Below are 23,503 nucleotides of genomic sequence, written 5' to 3' on the forward strand. Positions count from 1 at the left end.
CCCAGCTTCCCGGCCTAAATGAGGTATGGACCCACCACTGGAACAGCGCAGTGAAGCCATCTTATTAAAGAAGGTTACCCATTCGGGTGCACATCTGCCACATCGGGAGCGGGAGGGGGGACGACGAAGATGTAATACTGCCTCTCACAATGCTCTTTATGCCAGTGAAAGCAGCAGCAGCAAGCCACACATACTGAGAAGGGGCCATGTGTCTGCACCAAACACCACAGACTTAGCCCCTCGCTTCCCTTCAGAAGGGGACCTTTGCCCCATGATGCTTTCTCACGCGTTCGGCCGTAAGTCACTGAGCGTTTGGTGTAATGCAGTGGCTGAGGATGGGGGAGCAGTTATGTCCTTGGCCCACATGGCGGCTTCAGCTACGAACTCTCCAGTTCAGCTCCACCATCTACAATTGGGGGGAGGGGGGAGAAGTAGGAACCTGTAAATATTGGAAGGGGAAAGACAGAGTGGGATCGAAGGTTAGGAGAGGGTGGGCAGCAGAAAAGTCACAGTAAGGTCAGTGGTGCAGCTAGACGTGGACCTTGGGGACCAAGTTCAAGGCCCGGCAAGCCCAGCACCCCCACCCCCGACTGCTCAGCGAGTGGCAGGTGACAAGGGCATCAGAGTAGCAGAAGCTACCTGCTACCATTTTATTCCTGTAATCGTGATACTGCTGGGATTTAAGTGAGCTTAAACGGCGAAACTGCACATGCTCAGAGAATTACCTTTATCAGGGCAAGCAAATATTCTAATGTATAAGGAATGTAGAAGGGGTTTATTATTTATTGCATTTATATCCCGCCTTTTTTCCTCCTTAAGGAACCCAAGGCGGCATACGTAGTCCTCCTCCTCCTCCATTGTATCTTCACAACAACCCTGAGAGGTGGGTTGGGCTGAGAGTCTGCGACTGGCCCAAAGTCACCCAGTGCGCTTCCACAGCCAAGTGGGGACTAGAACCCAGATCTCCCGGCTCCCAGTCGAGAGGGCAAGATAACATGTTAGTTGTGTGCTTTACAACTCAAGTAATACACAAGGCTGTCTAAAGGCGCTGGGCGGCGGCGGGGGGGCGGTTAAGTCTAGGATCTAAAATTACCTAGCTGCACTTCTGGGTAGGGTTGAAGGAGGGAGCTCCCCTTTCTCTCACTCCACCGTTTCCCCTGTGCGCACTCCCCTTCCCCGTTCCGCCTATGGCCCACCCCATCTGTGATGGACTTGCAGGAAGCGTCTTCCACAAAGCATCCCTTTCCTTGCTTTCTTAGGGTGCCTAGCGAGGGATTAAGTCAGCCTGCAGGTGTCACCGCCTCCTGGGCCCCACTGGAGAAGCTGGTGGCAGTGTGAGGAAGAGGTCAGGGAGGGTCCGTAGCTCAGTGGTACAGCAACTACCTTGCACACAGGAGGTCCCATGTTCAACCCCTGGTATCTCCAGTCCAAAGAATCGTGGAGCAGGTGGTGGGAAAGACCCCTGCCTAAGACCCTGTAGAGCCTCTGCCGGTCAGAGAAGACAAGTCTTTGCCAACCTGGTGCCCTCCAGATGTCTGGGGACACCAACTCCCATCACCCCAACTAGCATGGCTATCTAGCCCAAGATTGCCTTCTTCAGCCTTCCCCAGCCTGGTGCCCTCCAGATTTTTGGACTACAACTCCCAGCATTCCTGGCCATTGGCCATGCTGGCTTTGGCTGATGGGAGTTGAAGTCCAAAACCTCTGGAGGGCACCAGGTTGGGAAAGGTTGGTCTGCAGCACATACAAAGGCTAAAGAGGCTGGGGCTGGGGTTGAGAGAATGGGTTCCACCCAACAGAGGGATATACTTCACTGTATCCTAGGTTGCGCCCACCATCTCTATACTCTCCGTACAGCAAAATCCAGGAACACAGTTCCATTTCCTAGCGTGGGTTACTCGCCAATGCAGGTCATACAGGCAGACCTCATATGCTAATGACTGAGACGGCTTCCCGTGAAAAATATTACCTTGGAACATGATAAAGCAAAGCAGACAAGGCGTTTCCTATGAAAGACCCCGCAGAGATGGAATCGCCACCCATTCCTAAGGTCTACCCAAAGGAAGCTTTCAGAAACACAGTTCGGTTATGTGGTGTGAACAACGCCTTGCATCAGGAATGTGGCTCCCCTAGCTTCTTCGGCTCTTATCTCTGATCAGAGATAAGAGGGTATTCAGTGGAGGCTGGTAGCTCCGATCTCAGTGGGGTGGTGCATCCGCTCTGGGTTTCAGTCAAAACCAAAAAGAACGCTGAAGGAGCTATCCAACGTGCAAAGCAAGGTGCTTCACACCTTGGCTAGCTACTTTAGAGTTCTGACTAAAACCTAGAACGGATTCACCACCCCACTGACATCAGAGCCACCAGCCTCCACTGAGGGTATTTAAGGGCAATTAACCTTTAAATCCCCTGGAAATAACTGTGTTGCAAAACATTCTGAGGTGTGCATTCTGCAAGCAGGCCACCTGCTTCCTTGTTAGTAGACATGGAGAGGTTTGGTATTTTCAGATGCTGTTTGAAAATGCTGTTGACTTCTAAGTAGACAGCAGTAGTAATATTTGCATACTGCTTAATACAATATAATCTTCAAAGCCTTGTCCTGCTTTCTTCTGAGTAGGTTTGGAATGGTACTAATCACATTAGGCCATACCCACCCTGCCTTTGGCCAGGCCATACCCACCCTGCCTTTGGCCAAACCCACAGAGGGAATGCACACTTCAGCAGAACTCACTTTGTGATTAAGGGCGCAATCCTATGCATGTTTAGACAAAGAAAAGGCCTACAACTCCCAGCATTCCCCAGCCAGCAAGGCCTTTTCTAGGCCTTTTCCCTGTCTAACCATGCATAGGATTGCACCTAAGTGTTCCTAGGATTGATGTCTCCTTAAGGCGGCTATTCTCTGGAATACAACAAATGGCTGGATACATCTGGGTCAAGTACTTTGAAATCACCATGTTAAGCAGACTTTACACAGTGCAAGTTACAGCTTGACCTGATACAAAGATCAAAAGCAATTTCAGTGGACTGACACACACTTAGTGGATCCACACTTAGTGGATCTGCATCTTACCAGGTAATCTAGGCCACTGGAAGAAGACTTACCAGTGTGTTGTTATAATCTTCTGCAGATTTATCTAGAAGAAAAATAGAAAACCTTTCAAATCGCCTACGCATGTAGTCTAGTTCACACCAAAGACAGCTCAGATCAAACTAGTGAAAAGGGGATCACTAAAAATCACAATAGATAAATGACTACAGCTGGTGGTTTCGGAACCACACCCTTCCTCCCCAATTGGCCACAGCTCTTTGCTTCTGATGGGCAATTGAGACTATAACACCTCCCCCTCTTATATCCGACACATCCAAATTAACAGATGTTATCAAGACTGGAAGGGAAGAAGTACAAAAAGCATCTCCCTGCTCCTGGCTGGCATTTGCTTTTACATCCCTTCTGGAGTCCAATTTTAGCCTTCAGATATTTAATTAGGATTTCAGCTGGATTTTGTAATAGAGTTATATGTTCTGTATCTTGATCTCTGGAAAAAACAGAGGAATTCCCCTTTGCATTGCTCGCCCTTGGGCAGGGAGGTGAGAGCCCACACAAGGTGCTCAACTCTCCATGGGCTGGACTGGGCCTCAGCGAGGGCTAGATTATTCCGACAGGCTGGAGGTTGCCCTCCCTGGTTTTGGAATATGAGGGCCCCATTCCTGACTAGTCACAAAGCTGTCAATTTTATGGTGATACCAGAAAAGTGTGATGATGCCAAAAAATATCCAGTATGGCATTCATAACAGGGACTCCTATGCTGTGTTTATGGATCTGAGTATTTTTTCTCTCTTGCTCTTAGGTGTATTTTTATACCCCTTGCTCCAAATAAGATTTTATTGGAGTTTGTGGATCTTCTTGATCAAAGCTTGAATTCACATTAACCCTTCTGCATTAGCATGGTCAAATTCCCAGTTCTGAAGATTTTCTGCCTCTCCATCTAAATGTTTTTGAAGGCCACTCTAAGCAACAAAGCATGTGCACACACACACAATGAAAATGCAGGGTTGTGTTGTAGCAGCGCACACTATGAGCACACATTACAATCACATGCTACCATGCAATTCAAAATTTTCCTTATTAAAAAAAACCCCTGGTATCCAGGGTATCGGTTCGTGGCTGAGATCAACGCACATTTTCTTGTAGTCTCAAGTGCATCTTCACAAAAGAACAAAAAACCCAGCCTACAGCTATGCCAATGCAAAGCCAACAAAGCATAACTGGCTTCTCTACAAGGAGGGTTTTCTGCTTGTTGTTTTTAAAAAGCCTAATTGTTGTTTTTAAAAGGCCTAATCAAGATCACCTACCTGTGAAGCTCATGTATTTCTGGCTATTGGAGGTCTTTTTGGAATTGTAGAATTCTAGCACGTCAAGGACTGCCTGTGGGTTCTTCTTCTGCTCTGATTTGGTGATGTTGGAGGTCTGCAGCAAGCGGGCCCACTGCTCTGGCATGCCCTGGGAGAAGGACAAGAAGAGCGGTCAGCATCAGCACACGCCCTCAGACGGAACAACTTCCAACGGAGCTGCTCCCTTTGCTTAAGAGCAGGACATCTTGAGTCATTCGGTGTCTGGGTCCCAAGTGGAGGAGTTTGGATCCTTAATCACATTCATACCTGCTCAAATAGGGAACTCAAACTAGAGTTTAAATTCAAAGCAACTGGAGGAGAATGAGTTTGTTTGGATGGGGGGGGGGACTTAGTGGTAGAACCAGAGTTGGAGAGGCCTTCGTAGGCCATCTAGGCCAAACTTCCTGCTTGTTGCAGGAAATCCTGAGCTTGAGCATCGCCAGCAGATGGCTGTCCAGTGAGAGAGAGCCCACCATGCCTCTGGCCAATTGGCTCCATTGTTGAACAGCTCTTATCACCAAGATCCTAATGTTCGATCGAAATCTGCCCTCTTGCAACTTACGCCCATTAGATCTAGTCCCACCCTCAAGGGCAGCAGAGAGAAAGCCTTTGCCATCTTCTACGTGACAGCCTTTCACAGATATCTGAGGAGGGCTCTCACGTCTTCTCTTCTCCACACTAATTGTACCCACTTCTTTCCACCTAATTGTACCCAATTCTTTCCACCTTTGCTCATTGCCTTCCATACCCTTGGCCATTTTCATTGCCCTCCTCTGATCCCGTTCCAGTTTGCCTACAACCTTCTTAAAACACAGCGCCCAGAACTTGAGACAATACTCCACATGAGCTCTGACTAGTGCAGCATGAAGTGGAACTATTTCTTGGAAACGATGGTTTTAATTACTGTAGTTTAAAAATCACATTAGCCTTTTTTGAAGCTGCATCATACTACTGACTCACATTTAGCTTGTTATAAGGCTACAATCTGGAGATTCAAGATGCCAGGAACTGTTAATACCTTTTCTCCAGGTGTGGAGGGCCGCTGCCCTTTTGGGACACAACTATCTTGCTTTATGTGGGTCCGGTGCTCAGTATCATACTTCCAAGGTAACAGGGCTATTCCCCAGTGGCCACTGTAAGTATGGCAAAGTGACAGCTACATCAGGAGGTCTGTGGAAAAGGACTTGTTTCATCCTCCAGCACCTGCAACAGCCTCCTCCACTGAGATTTCCAAAAGCTATGAGCTGCTGATACCATCTAATAAATTTATACTGAATTAAAATAATTGTGTGGATCCCCGCTTCCTCCACCCAAGCTCCTGCATCCTAGATAACCCCTGCTTTTATTTCTTTGGGGTATTTCTCCAACAACCATTCTGCAATAGTTAGATCCCAAGGGGAAAGCAGGTCTACACCTTTGGCCTCACTTGCAAAAAATAATATTTTAAAAAATCTTCTTTCTGGACTCATAGTATATCTACCCATTTAGGTGACATCTTCCATGCATACAACGAAGCCTCCTTTGGCTCACAAAAGCTTATTCCATAATAAGTACATCAGGAGTATTGTGACACTGAAAAGACTGTTGTTTAAATCACTGTTAAATGATCCCAAGTGTGCACCCTTGCATAAGAGCCTATGGCGTGACTTGATGGGTCAAATTAAGGTCCCCTAGACCAGCCTCCTTGGCAAGAGCGCCACCGTGGTGTAGTGGTTAGGGTGTTTGACCAGGTCTGGGGAGACCCAGGTTCAAATCCCTACTCAGCCACAAACCTCAATAGGTATCTCAGCCCATTCTGGGCTGTTGTGAGGATAAAGTTAGCGGGGAAAGACCATGTATGCCATCCCAGCTCCTTGAAGCGCAGGATATAAATGTAAGAGATAATTTTTTTTTTAAATCCCAACCAGCAAATGCTAGGGAGATCACCAGAAATTGTCCACTTGTGTACTGCCGGGCTGCAATTTATAAGCTAGCCACCATCAACCTAGCAGATAAAACCAGTCCATGGTGCTCATTCAAACCTCGCCCTGCTAGCCCTCCCGCCCTCCCACAGCCCATGTCTCCTTACTGTGAATTCGCCTGTCACAGCATCAAATCCAACATGAATCGTGTGTTCAAAATCTGAAGGGAGGGAGATTTCGGGTCGCTCTTTCTCCCTCCTTTTGTTGGCTGTTGGAAGAAGAAAAGGGGGAGTGAAGCAAAACTAAAGAAGAGGAAGCAGACTCCCTTGACTAACACTTTCATTCTATTTATTTATTTGCATGGCACTTCACAGAATACAATGGGAAAGGTCCCCACCTTGAGCTGCCCGCAATCTAACATTTGTGATTACAATCTGAAATGGGGAAACAGAGGAAGGAGAGGCGAGTGGAACCAGGAAAAAGCAGGGAGGCAACAGGCCAGGGGTGTTGAAACTCAGGCCCATGGACCAAACCTGGCTCACCTCAGGACCAATCTTGCCCTACAGGGTTCCCCAGATATCCCCACTCCCTTTCCCCCAACCATCAATCATGCAGTCCCCCGCCCCGCCCATTGTAAATGGTTGAAATGCCTCTCTTAAGGCCCCCAGACTTGGTCTAGAAATGCCAACCCTGCCAAAGCTAACCAGATCCACACCTCTGGTTAGTGCTTGGACAGTGGATGGATACACACCGCACCAGACCCCCTGTGTATGCTGCCTTGAGTCCCACGACGGAAGGAAGGTGGGACATAAACGTAGCACATAAAACACACTGCAACTGTGAATTGTCACATCAGTGCGTCACATTTCCCCATATTCAGAGGAGGGTAGAAGCAACCAACAGAAACCCCAACACGGGATTCTCTGTAAACCCAGCCAAGCAGGGATCAGCCACATGCAAATCTTACTATAGGGCAGCATCACAAGCAGAGAACTACAGCAAGCAAGCAAGGTGGTTGCAACACACCTATGTGCCTCAAGCAACCTTGCCAACAGCAAAGAAGGATTACCTCTAGGCTAAGAAGAAGTGGGGTGGCCACTGGCAGAACGAGTGGGGGGGAACCACCAGCCTGGCCACCTCCACCTAAGCCTATAACAGCTGCTTGGTCTGAGGAAATCAGCAAGTGCAGCTTTTCACAGCACAAAGGCAAGAATTATCATTCTTTCTAATAGTGAACTCAGGTGGTGAGTGCCAGTGGGATTGCAGCCAAAACGGAGCCACAGATTGCAGCCAAAACAGAGAAAGAAGGGGGAGGTAGCAGTATGCTTGGGGAACCATGAGGTTTGCAGAAGTACAAAATAGTCTTTGGGGGGAAAAAAACCAAAGAGGGGGGAGGGCTAAAAAAAAAAAAAAAAGGTACAATGAAGACTGAGCGTGCTCAGTAGCCACAGAATGAGAATTTTGTTATGCCGGTATCAACAAATCCACATGAACATGTACACTCAAAATGGGAATGTATTTTAAAATGTTCTCTCTCTCCCCGCCGTGACCTACAGAGCCCAAAGCTTTGTAGCCAAAACACCCATTTTCTAAATAGCCATTACTACTAAACAAAACAGATTGTAGTGTGTATTTCATGTTATAGATGATAACATGGGCTTAGTTTTGCCTGCTTGTTTTGCATATTACACATCAAGCAGCTGTTCTCCAGCTCTCAGGCAGAGAAATTATGCTGACCCTAGCTTTCTCAAATCATTCAGCTGGGATGTTGGGATCTGAACCTGGGGCTTCCTATGTGCAAAACATAAGCTCCACCACTGAGTGATTGGGCCCAAATGCATAGAAGTTAGGGCACAGTCCAACCACAGTTAAGCTCAAATCTCTCCCAATGAAATCCGTAAGACTTAAATTTACTTTATGTCTAGAGCAGCCTTCCCAAACACACCTGGTGCCAGCCAGATGTGTTGGACTACAACTCCCATCAACTCTCATCAGCATGGGAGTTGTAGGCTACCACATCTGGAGGGCAACGGGTTAAAAAAGGCTGATCTCAATAAAACATTCAGAGCACACAAGGAATGATCTACAAACAAGGGAGTCCCCAGTTCAAATGTCTCCTCTGCAGTGAACTAGCCAGTGAGCTTAAGCAAACCACCTACTCCCCCACCCCACCCCACGGAAGATAGTAAAACTGACTTATCTTACAGGCTATTGTAAGGATAACAGTTAGATAATGCACATGAAGCACTTTTAACAGTTGAAAGCAATATACCAATCTTAAATATTATTATTGGTGTATACTACTACTATATCAGATACCTTTTTCTTTTGTGGAACTGTAAGTTATCTTTTAATATTTTCTTTCATCTCCTACTACAATTCCATCCCTAAACCAAACATGCCTCAAAAGCAAACAAAAAGTCCAACCCCCCACTACATTTCTTTAACTCTGACTCAGCCACTAAATCGGCCTCTCCCAAGTAATCAACAAAAGCTACAGTCAATCAATCAATCAAAGCTCAGAGCTCCCATTTTTTACCAATACACCCAACAGCACCTACAGGTCTTAACAGCAGACACAGAAAGCCAACACGCCTTCATATATGGAATTTCCTTCCTTCGTTGCTTCTACAGGAATTTTATTAGGCCTACAGGCTATCTGACCTTGGCAAAGCCTTACGGGGAGGGAGGGAGAAAGAGAGGGGTAGTTGGATCTCGCTCTCCTGGCCTTATATAGCTCCAGTGAGGAAGTGAGGAAATTATCCAGTTCACCTGAGCCTCCTAGCGTAGCCCCCATTCTCTGCCTGTTTGTTGGATTTGTGTCATTCAAACAGGGGACAAGAAATTCATTTTGACCCCTCAGCTGTCTCTGAAAGCCCCCACCTTGCTTCCCCACTGGCTCACCCACAGTTGGGCCGAAGATAAACTGGGATCTACTGCTAGATCTCAAGGGGTTTTATAGTAGATTGGGAAGAATTTTGACTCCCAATGGTTTAACAACAATAGCAACAACTAAAGCAGCCTTGACCCAGTCTGGTACCCTCCAGATGAACTACCGCTCCCACAGTCTTCAGCTAGCATGGCCCTTAATTCTAAGTGTGCAAAAGCCCCATCAAGCCACCATTTTGCATCTGGCCAATAGCCATACTGGCTGAAGATTTGGGGAGTTGTGGTTCAACACATCTGGAGGTTGTGGGGAGGCTGAACTAAAGGGTTGTATCCAGTGTTAATCCTACTTCAAGCAGAACAAGAGGTAGGCAATGTGGTATCTGTAGACGTCACCACACCCCCAGACATCTTTCTCAGTGCCCAACCCCTCCCTCTTTTTTATTTTTTAATTAACACACGTTGCTACTGGCAGCTTGGATTACTGTGAAATAGGTTTCTGTTGGTGTAGAAAACTGTTGTGGTTCACTTTGTTGGGGCTCAGGCCCTACCTTTGCTTGTCCTCAGTCTTTTGGGCAGGTTACTTGTCCTTTGCCATTCCATTTTGTGGTGGGGGTGGACAGGACAGCTTCCTGAATTGCCAAATGTGCCCACAGCCCAAAAAACGTTGCCTACCCCTGGAGGAAACCCATTGAAATTAATGGACTTACATTAGTCCATAACATTTTCATACAACACAGAAGGTGTATTCCCCGCCCCCCATTAGACCTAATGAAGAAAACCTGGAGGAAAGCAAGCATGAATCAGGTCTGGCCCTACCATTAGGCAGAGTGAAGTGGCCCCCTCAGGTAGCAGAGGGTGTAATGAAAGGGCAACAACTTGTTAGTCAGTTATGTCGTTGCATTTTTATTGCCAGGGCTGGAGAAGAGGTGCTTGTGAGATTTTCTGCCTCATGTGCAGAAAATTCACGAGAGAGAAAAGTCCTTCTCCACACAGCGCAGAGTTAAACTATGGAATTCACTACCACAAGATGTAGCGACGGCCACCACTTTGGATGGCTTTAAAAGGGGGTTGGACAACTTCATGGAGGAAAAGACTATCATTGGGTACTGGTCCTGATGGCTAAGTGCTACCTCCAGTACCGGAGGCAGTGTGCCTAGATACACCAGTTACTGGGGAACATGGGCGGGAGGGTGCTGTTGCACTCATGTCCTGCTTGTGATTTCCTGGTCAACAGCTGGTTGGCCACTATATGAACAGAATGCTGAACTAGATGGACCCTTGGTCTGATCCAACATGGCTCATATGCTCTTATGTGCCAAAACAACAACTGTCTGGGTGAATTTGTGCACCCTGACTTGGAGGGGTGGGGGTGAAACTTCATTTGCTAATCTGCCTCAGGCAGCAAAATGTCTTGGGCCGGCCCTCGTGTGAAAGGACTCGTAAGTTTGATTCTGATACCGGAAACAAATTCCTGGAACGGGTACTTGGAGGCGACCCAGTCCTTCATTCTAAGCGCACGAAAGCCCAGTTAGGCCACCATTTTGTATCCAGCCCTAGTTGGTGGACCTTCAGGTTCTAGTAAAAAGAAAAGAATCGTCAAGGCTGTAGTCATAGGAAATTGCCTTATATCCTTGGTCCATCTAGTGTTGTTGAGACTGGCTGCATGCACACCATCACACTAGCCCATGGTGGGTGGCAAGCTGCGCTGGGTAGGTGGTTATGCAAACGACCGACTGTGCTCCTGTGAGACAGTCAGGCAAACAAGCTTCACAAAGTTGTTTATTTCATTTCGCCTGTTCACCCCTCCTCTTGTAGTCCTCCCACACAGCTGGGCAGGTATCCCAGCTTCCGTTGCGGTGGGAGTAGAGATCGCCTGAGGGGAGCAGAGCAGTGGATGCGGTTTTGGCTGCTCTTGATGAGCAGCTCTGTAGGCGGTCTCCGTAACCCACACTGGCACGACAGACAACATGCTAACCCACCATAGGTAAAATAACCCGTACTGCAGACTGTGGGTTCTCAGGGTGGCTTATTTGTGGGGAATAACCCACTGTGGAGGTGACATCCCACAGACAACACACTAACCCATCATGGGTAGTTCTGGAAAATAAACCATCGTGGGTTAGTGTGTTGTGTGAACCCAGCCATTGACTGGCAATGGCTGTCCAGGGTTTTAGGAAGTTTTTCTTGCCCTATGTGGAGATGCTGGGGATCAAAGCTGGGACCTTCTGCATGCAAAACAGGGGCTCCCCACCCACTGGCTCCTGGTTTTGGAGGGCCCTTGGGCAAGACACCCTCCATGGGCTTCCTTCCCTCAGTGAGTCCACTGTCTCACTGCCATGGTCACCAGCTGCTCTTGCTCCTCGTCCTCTTTCTCTTCTTTGCTACCACTTGCTTGCTTGACGGGCAGCACGCCAGGGAGCAAGGAGGCCGTGGCATCCATGCTGCTCCTTCTCACCACCACTGCTGTCTGGGCTAAAGCAAAAAGGCAGGGGAATGAACGGGGAAAAAGGAGAAGCAACTCCATGGGGCTTTGTCAGTGGGCCCCTGCTGGGGTGTGGGCCCTTCGCAGGTGCCTAACCATCCCTACCACTGAATTACAGCCCTTCCTCCCTTAGGAGATATTTCCCCTTTAGAAGTCTGCCCACCCCTGGGTTAACCTTCTCATATATGTCGTGCGACAGCTTTAAGATCACACTGGGTGATCACACTGATACCATTACCTGGGATTTCGGCATGAACTGGGGACTGGTCTTCTAAGGGAATGGGAGGAAGCCCAGGGCACATATTTATTTTTTCCTTAAATGATGCTGTTTCAATAGTTACATGTGATTTTTATCCATGTTGCAGCATATCCTTCTCCTAACAGGCGAAACCAGATGCTTCCTTCAAGCATGGGATTCCCCTCCCCTCCCATTGTCTTTTCCCCCAACCGTATAGTGACCTCCCCCACCCCAGCACCCTCCAGATGTGTCAGACCTCAACTCCCACCATCCCCAGCTATCTGGGGTCACCAGCAGCTATTGCTCCTCATCTGCTTTCTCACTGCTGCTGCCATTTGCTTGCTTGACAAGCAGAGAACCAGTGACCAAGCAAGCCATGGCATCTCCTGCTCCTCCTTCTCACTACCACCACTGTCTGGGTCAGAGCAAGAGATAGGTGAAGAAGCAAGTTGCAATAGCAAAGAAGAGGAGCAACTCCAGGGGGCTTCTATCAGTGGGCCCCTGCTGGGGTGTGGGCCCTTGGCAGGTGCCCGATCACACCTACCCTTGACGGTCCATCAGACTGGTAGGCACTTTTCGGTGGTGGCCCCATACCTCTGGAACTCTCTCCCAAATGAAGTACATATGGCCCCATTGTTGTAAGCTTTTAAACAATCCCTTAAAACGTTTGCGTATCGATCTACGATGTGTGAAAAGTGTTGCGCTGTGCTTTTGAAGTGCAGTTGTTTTTAGTTTTGCAATTGGATTGTTCTGTATGTATTTTAAAATGTGTTTTATTATTGTGTTGATTATCTTTGTAAGCCATTGAAAGGAGGCTTTACCCTGAAAGTCGTCATATACATTTCTCACATAAATAAACAGTGCAGTAAATACAGCGCGGGGGGGGGGGGGGGAGTTCACTGGGATGGTGCAAAAGGAAAGGTATCAATGGACTGTATTCTGGGGATATATCACTGGACTATTTCCCAACCACTGCAGACATGGTAACTTTAAAATTAGATGCTGGAACACAAATTAACGATACAGCCTGAATTAATTGCTAGTAACATGAAAGTAAATCTGTGTACGTGGAGTATAAGAAAACTAGGAGCAGGGCTTGTTGGCCATTCCATCGAGACCAAGTGACATCGTTTACCATGGCAACAGATTTTGGGCACCATAAAAGGGTGTCAAGCTGTCAGTTCAATTATTTTTTTATGGAGGGGGGCGTTGCGCCATGTGGATTTTCTACTTACGGCACCCAAATGCTTCAGCCTGGACCCGCCTAATGAGGACAGAACTGTATGCGAGCTGGGAAAGGAGTCACAAAAGCACAGGGGGTCAGTTGTAAGTGCTCCAGAAAACCCAAGCGTCTGTGATTGGATTAAGAAAGTGCAAATCTCTGAATTTAATTCAAAGAGTAGATATGCGTGCTGAGCAGCGCATCATCAGCATTCTTGAGGAAGAGCTGATATAAGTAAATGAGAGGGAGGTGGCCGCCTGAATGCCAAATAGAGCTGGTTGAGCCACATACTCCTACTGTTTGTACCCCAGACAAATATTCCACGTTCAGTTTCTTTTCTTAAGGCAAGTGGGAGAAAAAGAAAAGGGCAAAGTGCTTGCACATCTTTTCATGGGGAGATGGATCCTTAAGGCTGTATTTAAGTTTGTCATCAGCTAAAGGGAAGGAGCCTGGGGAAGGAGGACCAGCCAGCAGCTGCACCGGGTGATCCTGAGCCTGAGCCTGCTTCTGCCCCCGCCCACAGGTACTTAAGGCATGCGCCTCGGCGTCGCGCCAAGTGCGACACTAAGTGCGCACTTGGCGTCGCACTTGGAGTCGCGTAGGACCTGAGGATCTACCCACCTGCCTCTCCAGAGACACCAGCAGCCACAATACCAGCAGCAAATAGCAGCAGCAGCAGAGGGCAGCAGCTTTAAAGACAAGGGGAAGGGGCAAACGTGGACTATCTGCTCCTTCTTAGCTGCTGTTCTCTTTTATCTCTTTTATATATATATATATTTTTAAACTGTTGTGTATTTTATATCTTAATATTTTAATATGTGCCTGGGAGGACTATTGGGCAACTCAGGGGGTGGGGGAGGTGCCACCATAACTGTGGTCACGGGCAGGGGGAGGTATGGCGTTGGGGGATTAACAGGCCAGCTGAGGAGAAGAGGGGCTAGACACCTTACAGCTGTCCCCTCTTCTGGTTTTTCCACCAACCTGATGGTTCCTGGCAGCCTTACCAGTCTGCCCTCGGGTCTGCTGCTGCTGAATGCCAGGTCGGCCCAAAATAAGACCTCCCTCATCCATGATTTGATTGTGGATGAGGGGGCTGACCTGGCATGTATTACTGAGACCTGGGTGGGGGAACTGGGAGGGGTCACTCTCTCCCAGCTGTGCCCTCCTGGGTACTCGGTGCAGCACCAACACCGACTTGAGGGTCAGGGAGGGGGGGTTGCCGTGGTCTATAGGAATTCAATCTCCCTCTCCAGGCTTCCTGCTCATTTGAGTGCAGATCTTGAGTGTCTGTACCTTGTGTTGGGTACCCGGGACAGATTAGGGATTCTGTTGGTGTACCGCCCACCCCGCTGCCCATCAGACTCCCTGCCTGAGCTGACGGAGGTGGTCTCGGACTTGGGTGTTGAGGACCCCCAGGATGATGGTCCTGGGGGATCTCAACTTCCATGCCGAGGCCGCTGTATCCGGGGCGGCTCAGGACTTCATGGCCGCCATGACAACCATGGGGCTGTCCCAACATGTCATCGGCCCAACGCATATAAAAGGACACACACTTGATCTGGTTTTCTCGACTGGGCAGGTGGATGGTGATCTGAAAGTGGAGGAATTAACATCTGTCCCTTTGTCATGGTCAGATCACTTCCTGCTGAGGTTTAGACTTCTGGCGGCCTTTCCCCTCTGCAAGGGTGGGGACCTATTAAAATGGTCCGCCCCCGGAGATTAATGGATTCCGATGGATTCCAGAGGGCTCTGGGGGATTTTCCTGCTGGTATGGCTGGTGCTCCTGTCGAAGCCCAGGTCGCTCTGTGGAATGCAGAGATGACTCGGGCGGTTGACACGATCGCGCCCAAGCGCCCTCTCCCTCTGAGCAGAGCCCGGCCAGCTCCTTGGTATACTCCTGAGCTGAGGGCAATGAAGCAAGAGGGGAGACAGCTAGAACGCAGGTGGAGGAAAACTTGTGCTGAGTCTGACCGAACACAGGTAAGAGCCCACTATCGAGCCTACTCTGTGGCGGTGAGGGTGGCAAAGAGGCAGTTCTTTTCCACCAGCATTGAATCTTCTCAGTGTCGTCCAGCGGAGCTTTTCCGAGTGGTTCGCGGCCTGTTACATTTTGGGCCAGGGAGAGAGACGGTGGAACCCTCGGTAGCACGCTGTGACAAGTTTGTGCGGCACTTTGAGGATAAAGTCGCTCAGATTCGTCATGAATTGGTTGTTGTTGTTGTTCAGTCGTTCAGTCGTGTCCGACTCTTCGTGACCCCATGGACCATAGCACGCCAGGCCTTCCTGTCCTGCGCTCTCTCCCGGAGCGTGCTCAAGTTCATATTCATTGCATCGGTGATGCTATCTAGCCATCTCATCCTCTGCCGTCCCCTTCTCCTTTTGCCTTCAGTCTTTCCCAGCATCAGGGTCTTTTCCAGGGAGTTTTCTCTTCGCATTAGGTGGCCAAAATATTGGAGCTTCAGCTTCATTATCTGTCCTTCCAATGAGCACTCAGGGTTGATTTCCTTTAGGATGGACTGATTTGACCTCCTTGCAGTCCAGGGGACTCGTAAGAGTCGTCTCCAGCACCACAGTTCGAAAGCATCGATTCTTCGGCGCTCAGCCTTCCTTATAGTCCAGCTCTCACAGCCATACATTACTACTGGGAAAACCATAGCTTTGATTAGACGGACCTTTGTCGGCAAGGTGATGTCTCTGCTTCTTACTATGCTGTCTAGCTTTGCCATAGCTTTCCTCCCAAGGAGCAAGCGTCTTTTAATTTCATGGCTACAGTCACCGTCTGCGGTGATCTTGGAGCCCAAGAAAGTAAAATCTGTCACTGCTTCCATTTCTTCCCCTTCTATATGCCAGGAAGTGATAGGGCCAGATGCCATGATCTTAGTTTTTTTAATGTTGAGTTTCAAACCAGCTTTTGCACTCTCCTCTTTCACCCTCAACAAGAGGCTCTTGAGATCCTCTTCGCTTTCTGCCATTAGGGTGGTATCGTCCGCATATCGGAGGTTGTTGATAATTCTCCCGGCAATCTTAATTCCGACCTGTGATTCATCCAACCCGGCATTTCTCATCATGTACTCTGCATATAAGTTAAATAAGCAGGGTGACAATATGCAGCCTTGTCGTACTCCTTTCCCAATTTTGAACCAATCGGTTGTTCCATGTCTGGTTCTTACTGTTGCTTCTTGACCCTCGTACAGGTTTCTCAGGAGACGGGTAAGGTGGTCTGGTACTCCCATCACTTTCAGAATTTGCCACAGTTTGTTGTGATCCACACAATCAAAGGCTTTAGCGTAGTCAATGAAGCAGAAATAGACGTTTTTCTGGAATTCTCTTGCTTTCTCCATGATGCAGCAAATGTTGGCGATTTGATCTCTAGTTCCTCTGCCTCTTCGAAACCCAGCTTGTACTTCCCACCACCATTAATGCAGTTCCATTGGTAGAGGCGTTCAGAGAACCGTCTGGTCCAGTTTTATTGGATGAGTTTCAGTTACTGAGGCCTGAGGATGCGGACAAGGTGCTTGGCCAAGTCCGATCAACCACTTGTGTGCTTGACCCTTGCCCTTCATGGCTTATTAAATCAAACAAGGAGGGGTTGTCCGGCTGGGTCCAGGAGGTTGTAAATTCCTCCTTGAGAGAGGGAGAGGTGCCTGCTGCTTTAAAAGAGGCAGTAATTAGACCACTCCTGAAAAAGCCTAACCTGGACCCAGAGGATGTTAACAATTATAGGCCAGTGGCCAACATCCCCTTCCTGGGCAAGGTGCTTGAGCGGGTGGTTGTAGGACAGCTCCAGGCACTCTTGAATGAAACGGATTATCTAGATCCATTTCAATCGGGCTTCAGGCCTGGTTTTGGAACGGAAACTGCCTTGGTCGCCCTGTGGGATGACCTCTGCCGGGAGAGGGACAGGGGGAGTGCGACCCTGTTGATTCTCCTGGACCTCTCAGCGGCTTTCGATACCATCGACCATGGTATCCTTCTGGATAGGTTGTCTGGGATGGGAGTTGGAGGCACTGCACTACAGTGGTTCTGCTCCTACTTGGATGGCCGATTCCAGAAGGTGGTGCTGGGGGATTATTGCTCTGTGCCATGGCAATTGTGCCATGGGGTTCCACAGGGCTCTATTTTATCCCCCATGCTGTTTAACATCTACATGAAACCGCTGGGGGAGGTTATTCGGAGGTGTGGGCTGAGGTGCCATCATTATGCGGATGACACCCAGCTCTACCTCTCTTTCTCATCAAAACCAGGTGAGGCAGTGGCTGTTCTGAATCAGTGCCTGGGCACGGTAATGGACTGGATGAGGGCCAATAAACTGAAACTCAATCCAGACAAGATGGAGGTACTGTTAGTGGGTGGTTCATCTGCCCGGCTAGGTGATATTCAACCTGTTCTGGAGGGGGTTGCACTCCCCCTAAAGGATCAGGTTCGTAGTTTGGGGGTGCTCTTGGATCCAGAACTGTCACTTGAGGCACAGGTGAACTCAGTGGCACGGAGCACTTTTTATCAGCTTAGGCTGGTATACCAACTATGCCCTTATCTGGACAGAGAGAGCCTAGCTACAGTTATCCACGCTCTGATAACTTCTCGTCTGGATTACTGCAATGCGTTATACGTGGGGCTGCCTTTGAAAACGGTCCGGAAACTTCAGCTGGTCCAAAATAGGGCAGCAAGATTGTTAAGAGGGACTGGCCTGCGAGCTCATATTACGCCAGTACTTTTCCAGCTGCACTGGCTGCCAGTCCATTTCCGGGCCCGATTCAAAGTGCTGGTGTTAACATTCAAAGCCCTTAACGGCTTGGGACCAGGTTACTTGAAGGATCGCCTCCTCCCATATGTGCCTGCCCGGACCTTAAGATCATCGTCAGCGGCCCTTCTCCGTGAGCCCCTGCCAAAGGAGGTGAGGCGGGTGGCTACTAGCAGGAGGGCTTTTTCTGTTGTGGCACCCCGGCTCTGGAATGAGCTCCCTAGTGAGGTTCGCCTGGCGCCTACATTGTACTCCTTTCGGCGCCAGGTGAAGACCTTTTTATTTTCCCAGGAATTTTAGCTTTCTAAATTTTTATCTTTGCTGTTTTAAATCTGTATTTTAAACTCCCGTACTGCTGCTAGGTTTTATTGTGGTTGTATTGTTATATTGTGGTTTTAATGTTCTATATATTTTAAATTGTTTTATTGTGTGTTGTTTGGTTTTAATTTTTGTGAACCGCCCAGAGAGCTTCGGCTATTGGGTGGTATAGAAATGAAATAAATAAATAAATAAATAAATAAATAAATAAATCAGAGGGGACCCACACCTCCCTTCCCCAACTCCGGCACCCTCCAGAGGTGCTGGACTACAGATCCCATCACCCCCAGCCAGCATAGCCCTTGGTTGTGCTGGCTAAAGATGATGGGGTCTGTAGTCCAGCACACCTGGAGGGCGCAAGCATGGGGGTGCATGACCCACACATTCAGCAGGATCGCATGACACAGCTTTTATTTGACAATACCATGCAGATTGGGATGGGCAGAAGCTGCATATTTGAAAGCTCCCCATTGGGGAACATGTATGTGGGGGGAGACCCCCCCCTTTTAATTCTCCTCCCTGACATCCTTGCTTTCTACATGAAGGGATTATCTATTTAGTTTTGGTGGGGAAAGTACTGAAACATGTGATTCTTTTCTGCATTCTCCAGCAATCGGAATGTTTTCATCCTAGAAAAAACTGTGCTGAGTGATTATTGCTTCCTGCGTAGATCAGCTGCACAAATGTCAATGAAGGGAACACTTCCTTATTTCCTACCAGAGGTAACGTTTCTACTATAAAATGCTCAGAAATGTGTTGGACTACAACTCCCAGTACACCTCAGTCAGCCATGATGGCTGGGGCATGCTGGGAGTTGTAGTCCAACATATCTGGGGATGATTGTACACAGGGTTTGTCCAGGGAGGGGCTGACCATAATGCTCCTTCAGAGACGATACCTCCTAATAGCTCTTTGTATTTTCAAGTGGAGTAAAAACATTTCTGCAAGAAAAAGAGGCCCCAAGTAATTGGGGGCTCTTGCTTAGTCTCCCCTGAGGCCACTTTCTGCGAATCCCTGATACTTCTGAAAGCCGCTAAGTCTTGAGCTCTCTTTCTGTGTCCAATAAGCAGTTTAAAAACACACAACCGTGGGTATTAAGAACTAAATTAATTACCTTCAAACCCTGTTAAATAAACTGGCACTTAAGTACGCAGGAAAGATTATAATAGCAGAAGAAGAACAGATGGTTTTCTTCGAACCAAATCCAAATGGCTTTGGAGGTCTGAGCCTGAACGCATTAAAATATTAAACATTATAATCGCCTTTTGCTGCTAAAACACAGTACACTGCAGCATGAGGCACAGGCTTATGGGGATTAGCAATTTAAAGGCCTGTTGAACCATGCTTTACTATTTAATCTCTTCTGATAGCATTCATGAGCATTTTAGCCAGGGCCTTTCAAGTGGTGCAAAACATGGGCTAGAACTTTAGACACTTTAATAGCCAGGATTCTTTAAAGGGAAGGTAGGCCTCTCCCCTCTCATCCTCGGGTTTTTGGTAATAATAATAGCTTAAAATGGAACCCTATATACAGAGACCATTGGCATATATACATATATATACACCCCTTCATGGATCACTGCCTTGTTGTGGCGAAGGGGCTTGCATAACTCAGTGAAGCCATAAGCTATGCCATGCAGGGCCACCCAAGACGGACAGGTCATGGCAGAGAGTTCTGACAAAATGTGGTCCACTGGAGAAGGAAATGGCAACCCACTCCAGTATTCTTGCCAAGAAAACCCCATGGAACGTATCACAAGGCTAAAAGAAGGACAAAGAAGGCAGGGACCTAACAGAAGCAGATGAGATTAAGAAGAGGTGGCAAGAATACACAGAAGAACTATACAGGAAAGATCTGAATGTCCCTGATAGCCATGATAATGCGGTCACTGAACTTGAGCCGGACATCCTAGAGAGTGAAGTCAAGTGGGCCTTAGGAAGCATTAGTAACAACAAAGCTAGCGGAGATGACAGTATTCCAGCCGAGCTATTTAAAATCCTAAAAGATGATGCTGTTAAAGTGCTGCATTCAATATGCCAACAAATCTGGAACACTCAACAGTGGCCACAAGACTGGAAAAGGTCAGTTTACATTCCAATTCCAAAGAAGGGCAACGCCAAAGAGTGTTCAAACTACTGTACAATTGCACTCATTTCACATGCCAGCAAGGTGATGCTCAAAATCCTACAAGCTAGGCTTCAGCAGTATGCGAACCGAGAACTACCGGAAGTACAAGCTGGGTTTCGAAGAGGCAGAGGAACTAGAGATCAAATCGCCAACATTCGCTGCATCATGGAGAAAGCAAGAGAATTCCAGAAAAACGTCTATTTCTGCTTCATTGACTACGCTAAAGCCTTTGATTGTGTGGATCACAACAAACTGTGGCAAATTCTTAAAGTGATGGGAGTACCAGACCACCTGACCTGTCTCCTGAGAAACCTGTACGAGGGTCAAGAAGCAACAGTAAGAACCAGACATGGAACAACCGAGTGGTTCAAAATTGGGAAAGGAGTACGACAAGGCTGCATATTGTCACCCTGCTTATTTAACTTATATGCAGAGTACATCATGAGAAATGCCGGGTTGGATGAATCACAGGTCGGAATTAAGATTGCTGGGAGAATTATCAACAACCTCCGATATGCAGACGATACCACCCTAATGGCAGAAAGCGAAGAGGATCTCAAGAGCCTCTTGTTGAGGGTGAAAGAGGAGAGTGCAAAAGCTGGTTTGAAACTCAACATTAAAAAAACGAAGATCATGGCATCTGGCCCCATCACTTCCTGGCATATAGAAGGGGAAGAAATGGAAGCAGTGACAGATTTTACTTTCTTGGGCTCCAAGATCACCGCAGATGGTGACTGTAGCCATGAAATTAAAAGACGCTTGCTCCTTGGGAGGAAAGCTATGGCCAACCTAGACAGCATAGTAAGAAGCAGAGACATCACCTTGCCGACAAAGGTCCGTCTAATCAAAGCTATGGTTTTCCCAGTAGTAATGTATGGCTATGAGAGCTGGACTATAAGGAAGGCTGAGCGCCGAAGAATTGATGCTTTCGAACTGTGGTGCTGGAGAAGACTCTTATGAGTCCCCTGGACTGCAAGGAGGTCAAATCAGTCCATCCTAAAGGAAATCAACCCTGAGTGCTCATTGGAAGGACAGATAATGAAGCTGAAGCTCCAATATTTTGGCCACCTAATGCGAAGAGAAAACTCCCTGGAAAAGACCCTGATGCTGGGAAAGACTGAAGGCAAAAGGAGAAGGGGACGGCAGAGGATGAGATGGCTAGATAGCATCACCGATGCAATGAATATGAACTTGAGCACGCTCCGGGAGAGAGTGCAGGACAGGAAGGCCTGGCGTGCTATGGTCCATGGGGTCACGAAGAGTCGGACACGACTGAACGACTGAACAACAACATATATATACACACATATATATATATATACACACACACACACATACATATATATACACACACACATACATACGTACATATATATATATATATATATATATAAAAATAATTTTATTTCATTTTTTAAAAAACATCTCACTCTTCCTTCTTCAAAGACCACAGGGCAATACACACGATCCCCCCACACCCACCCTGCAGACATTTTATCCTCACAATAACCCTGTGAGGTAGGTTTGGCTGAGAGTGACTTACCCTGTATCCATTTGCATGGGAGTAAGTCCTACTGAACTAAATGGGGCTTACTTCTGAGCAGACATATATAGGGTTGCAAAGTTCTCTAGGGTTCTTTTTGTACTTCTGCAACCCTTTCAGTTCCTCCAAGTCTGCCGATGTCCTCCTTCTTGTGCAAGGGTGGTGCCATTTTCGCAGCATAAAGATCCACACTCAGACAGTGAGGTTGCTATTAGTATATAGGAGATTTCCACAAACTGGTAGTCCACTTCTTGAACGTACAAGTCCCAGCATCCCTCCGTCAGCATGAGCCACTCACTCAACTCTACTGTGAGGGTTCTGTCTAAGCTTCTGTCCCCTTGGATTTTGACCCCTCTCCATTGTGGGCTACTTTGAGGGGCAGCTGCCTCTCCCCACCCAAAGGTGCTGGAACCTGACTGCCTGGAGGCTGCCCATTGGTGAGGTCTGCAGAGGGTCAGGTTGCACCTTGGCAAGAGGCTAGTCCCATCTGCTCAAGAGATGCAATACCAAGGGCAGGGGAATAACTGCAACATGCAGAAAACTCAATCGCTTCCTTGGCCATCTGTCAAGGGAGAGACTATGACACCCCCAAAGCTGGTGCTCATAGATGAAGCAGACTCAGGTCTTGCACTGGCACAGCTGCTGTTGGAACCGGTTCAAAGCTGAAGATTTTAAAGCCTTTTTAAAAATTGGTTTATTTTGGATTTGGATACCAGCAATTAATTCCAATTATGTGCACTTTTTCTTGCATCCCTTCTGGAAACAGCAAACACACACATACACACAGGACCATCCACGGGGGTGAAGACCCTGCTGTGTTTGTTTTTTGATGGTTTTTAAAAAATAAACTGTGTTGGATAATGTGAGCTATCAAATTAGTCTTTTAATCCAATGTTTCAGTAATTTCCTACTGAGTGGCACGGCTACTTTTACCTGAAGCCTCAGAATCAGCAAAAGAGAGAGACCTGGTTTGCATGTACAACAACCCAGAGAACCAACTGAGTATGTGTTGTTGTTGAATCATGGGTTGTCATTACGTGTGAACCCTGCACTATGGTTTAACTATGGATTGTTCACAACCCAACAACAAACCATGGGCTCTCTTCCTGGATTGTTTGTAGTTAACAACTCATAATTAAACCACAGTGCAGGGTTCTCACACGACAACAACCCACAATTCTATGACAACCCATACTCAACCCATTGGGGCTCACTGCATGCAATGATGGCAAATTGTGGGTTAATTAACCCGACAAATTTCTGTGGCATGTGCCAGATGCGTTTTGCCACCTTTTTGACTATTCAGCCCCCAATCGGGGGTTGCTATGTGATGTCTGAACCTGGAAACTATAGGTTAATCGTGGATTCAACAATCCAGAGATAATTTAACTTCAACCTGTAGGTTAACTCTGGGTTGTTTAACCCACAATTAGCCTATAGGTCTGGTTCACACGTAACCACAATCCAGAGTATAGGTCGACTATTTCATTGAATCGTGGGTTGTTGCTGAATTCAAAGTTGCTATATATGGATTCTTTACTTATTGTTCTTGTGAGCTGCCTTGAGCACAATTGTGGAGAAAGCAGCATCTAAAGCAGGAGTGCAGAACCTCAGGCCAAATTCAGCCGTCTAGGGTTCTCCAGAAGGCCATA

General features: G+C 47.6%; 1 protein-coding gene across 2 annotated transcripts in view; it reads right to left on the bottom strand.

The window, feature by feature from the left end:
- Window positions 1–23,503, bottom strand: part of PAK1 (p21 (RAC1) activated kinase 1) — a 121,440-nt gene that overhangs the window by 33,919 nt on the left and 64,018 nt on the right. For both annotated transcript variants that reach the window (XM_084842467.1, XM_084842469.1), the window contains 3 exons: window positions 6,458–6,558; window positions 4,351–4,498; window positions 3,100–3,131 (listed from right to left, as the gene is read on the bottom strand). In XM_084842467.1, coding sequence (XP_084698593.1) covers window positions 3,100–3,131; window positions 4,351–4,498; window positions 6,458–6,558 — 281 coding nt within the window. The remainder of the gene's footprint in view (window positions 1–3,099; window positions 3,132–4,350; window positions 4,499–6,457; window positions 6,559–23,503) is intronic.

This window comes from Heloderma suspectum, chromosome 3 (assembly GCF_057233095.1).
Source record: "Heloderma suspectum isolate Gila_16-S chromosome 3, 16-S_ref, whole genome shotgun sequence".
NCBI classification, from domain to species: Eukaryota; Metazoa; Chordata; class Lepidosauria; order Squamata; family Helodermatidae; genus Heloderma; species Heloderma suspectum.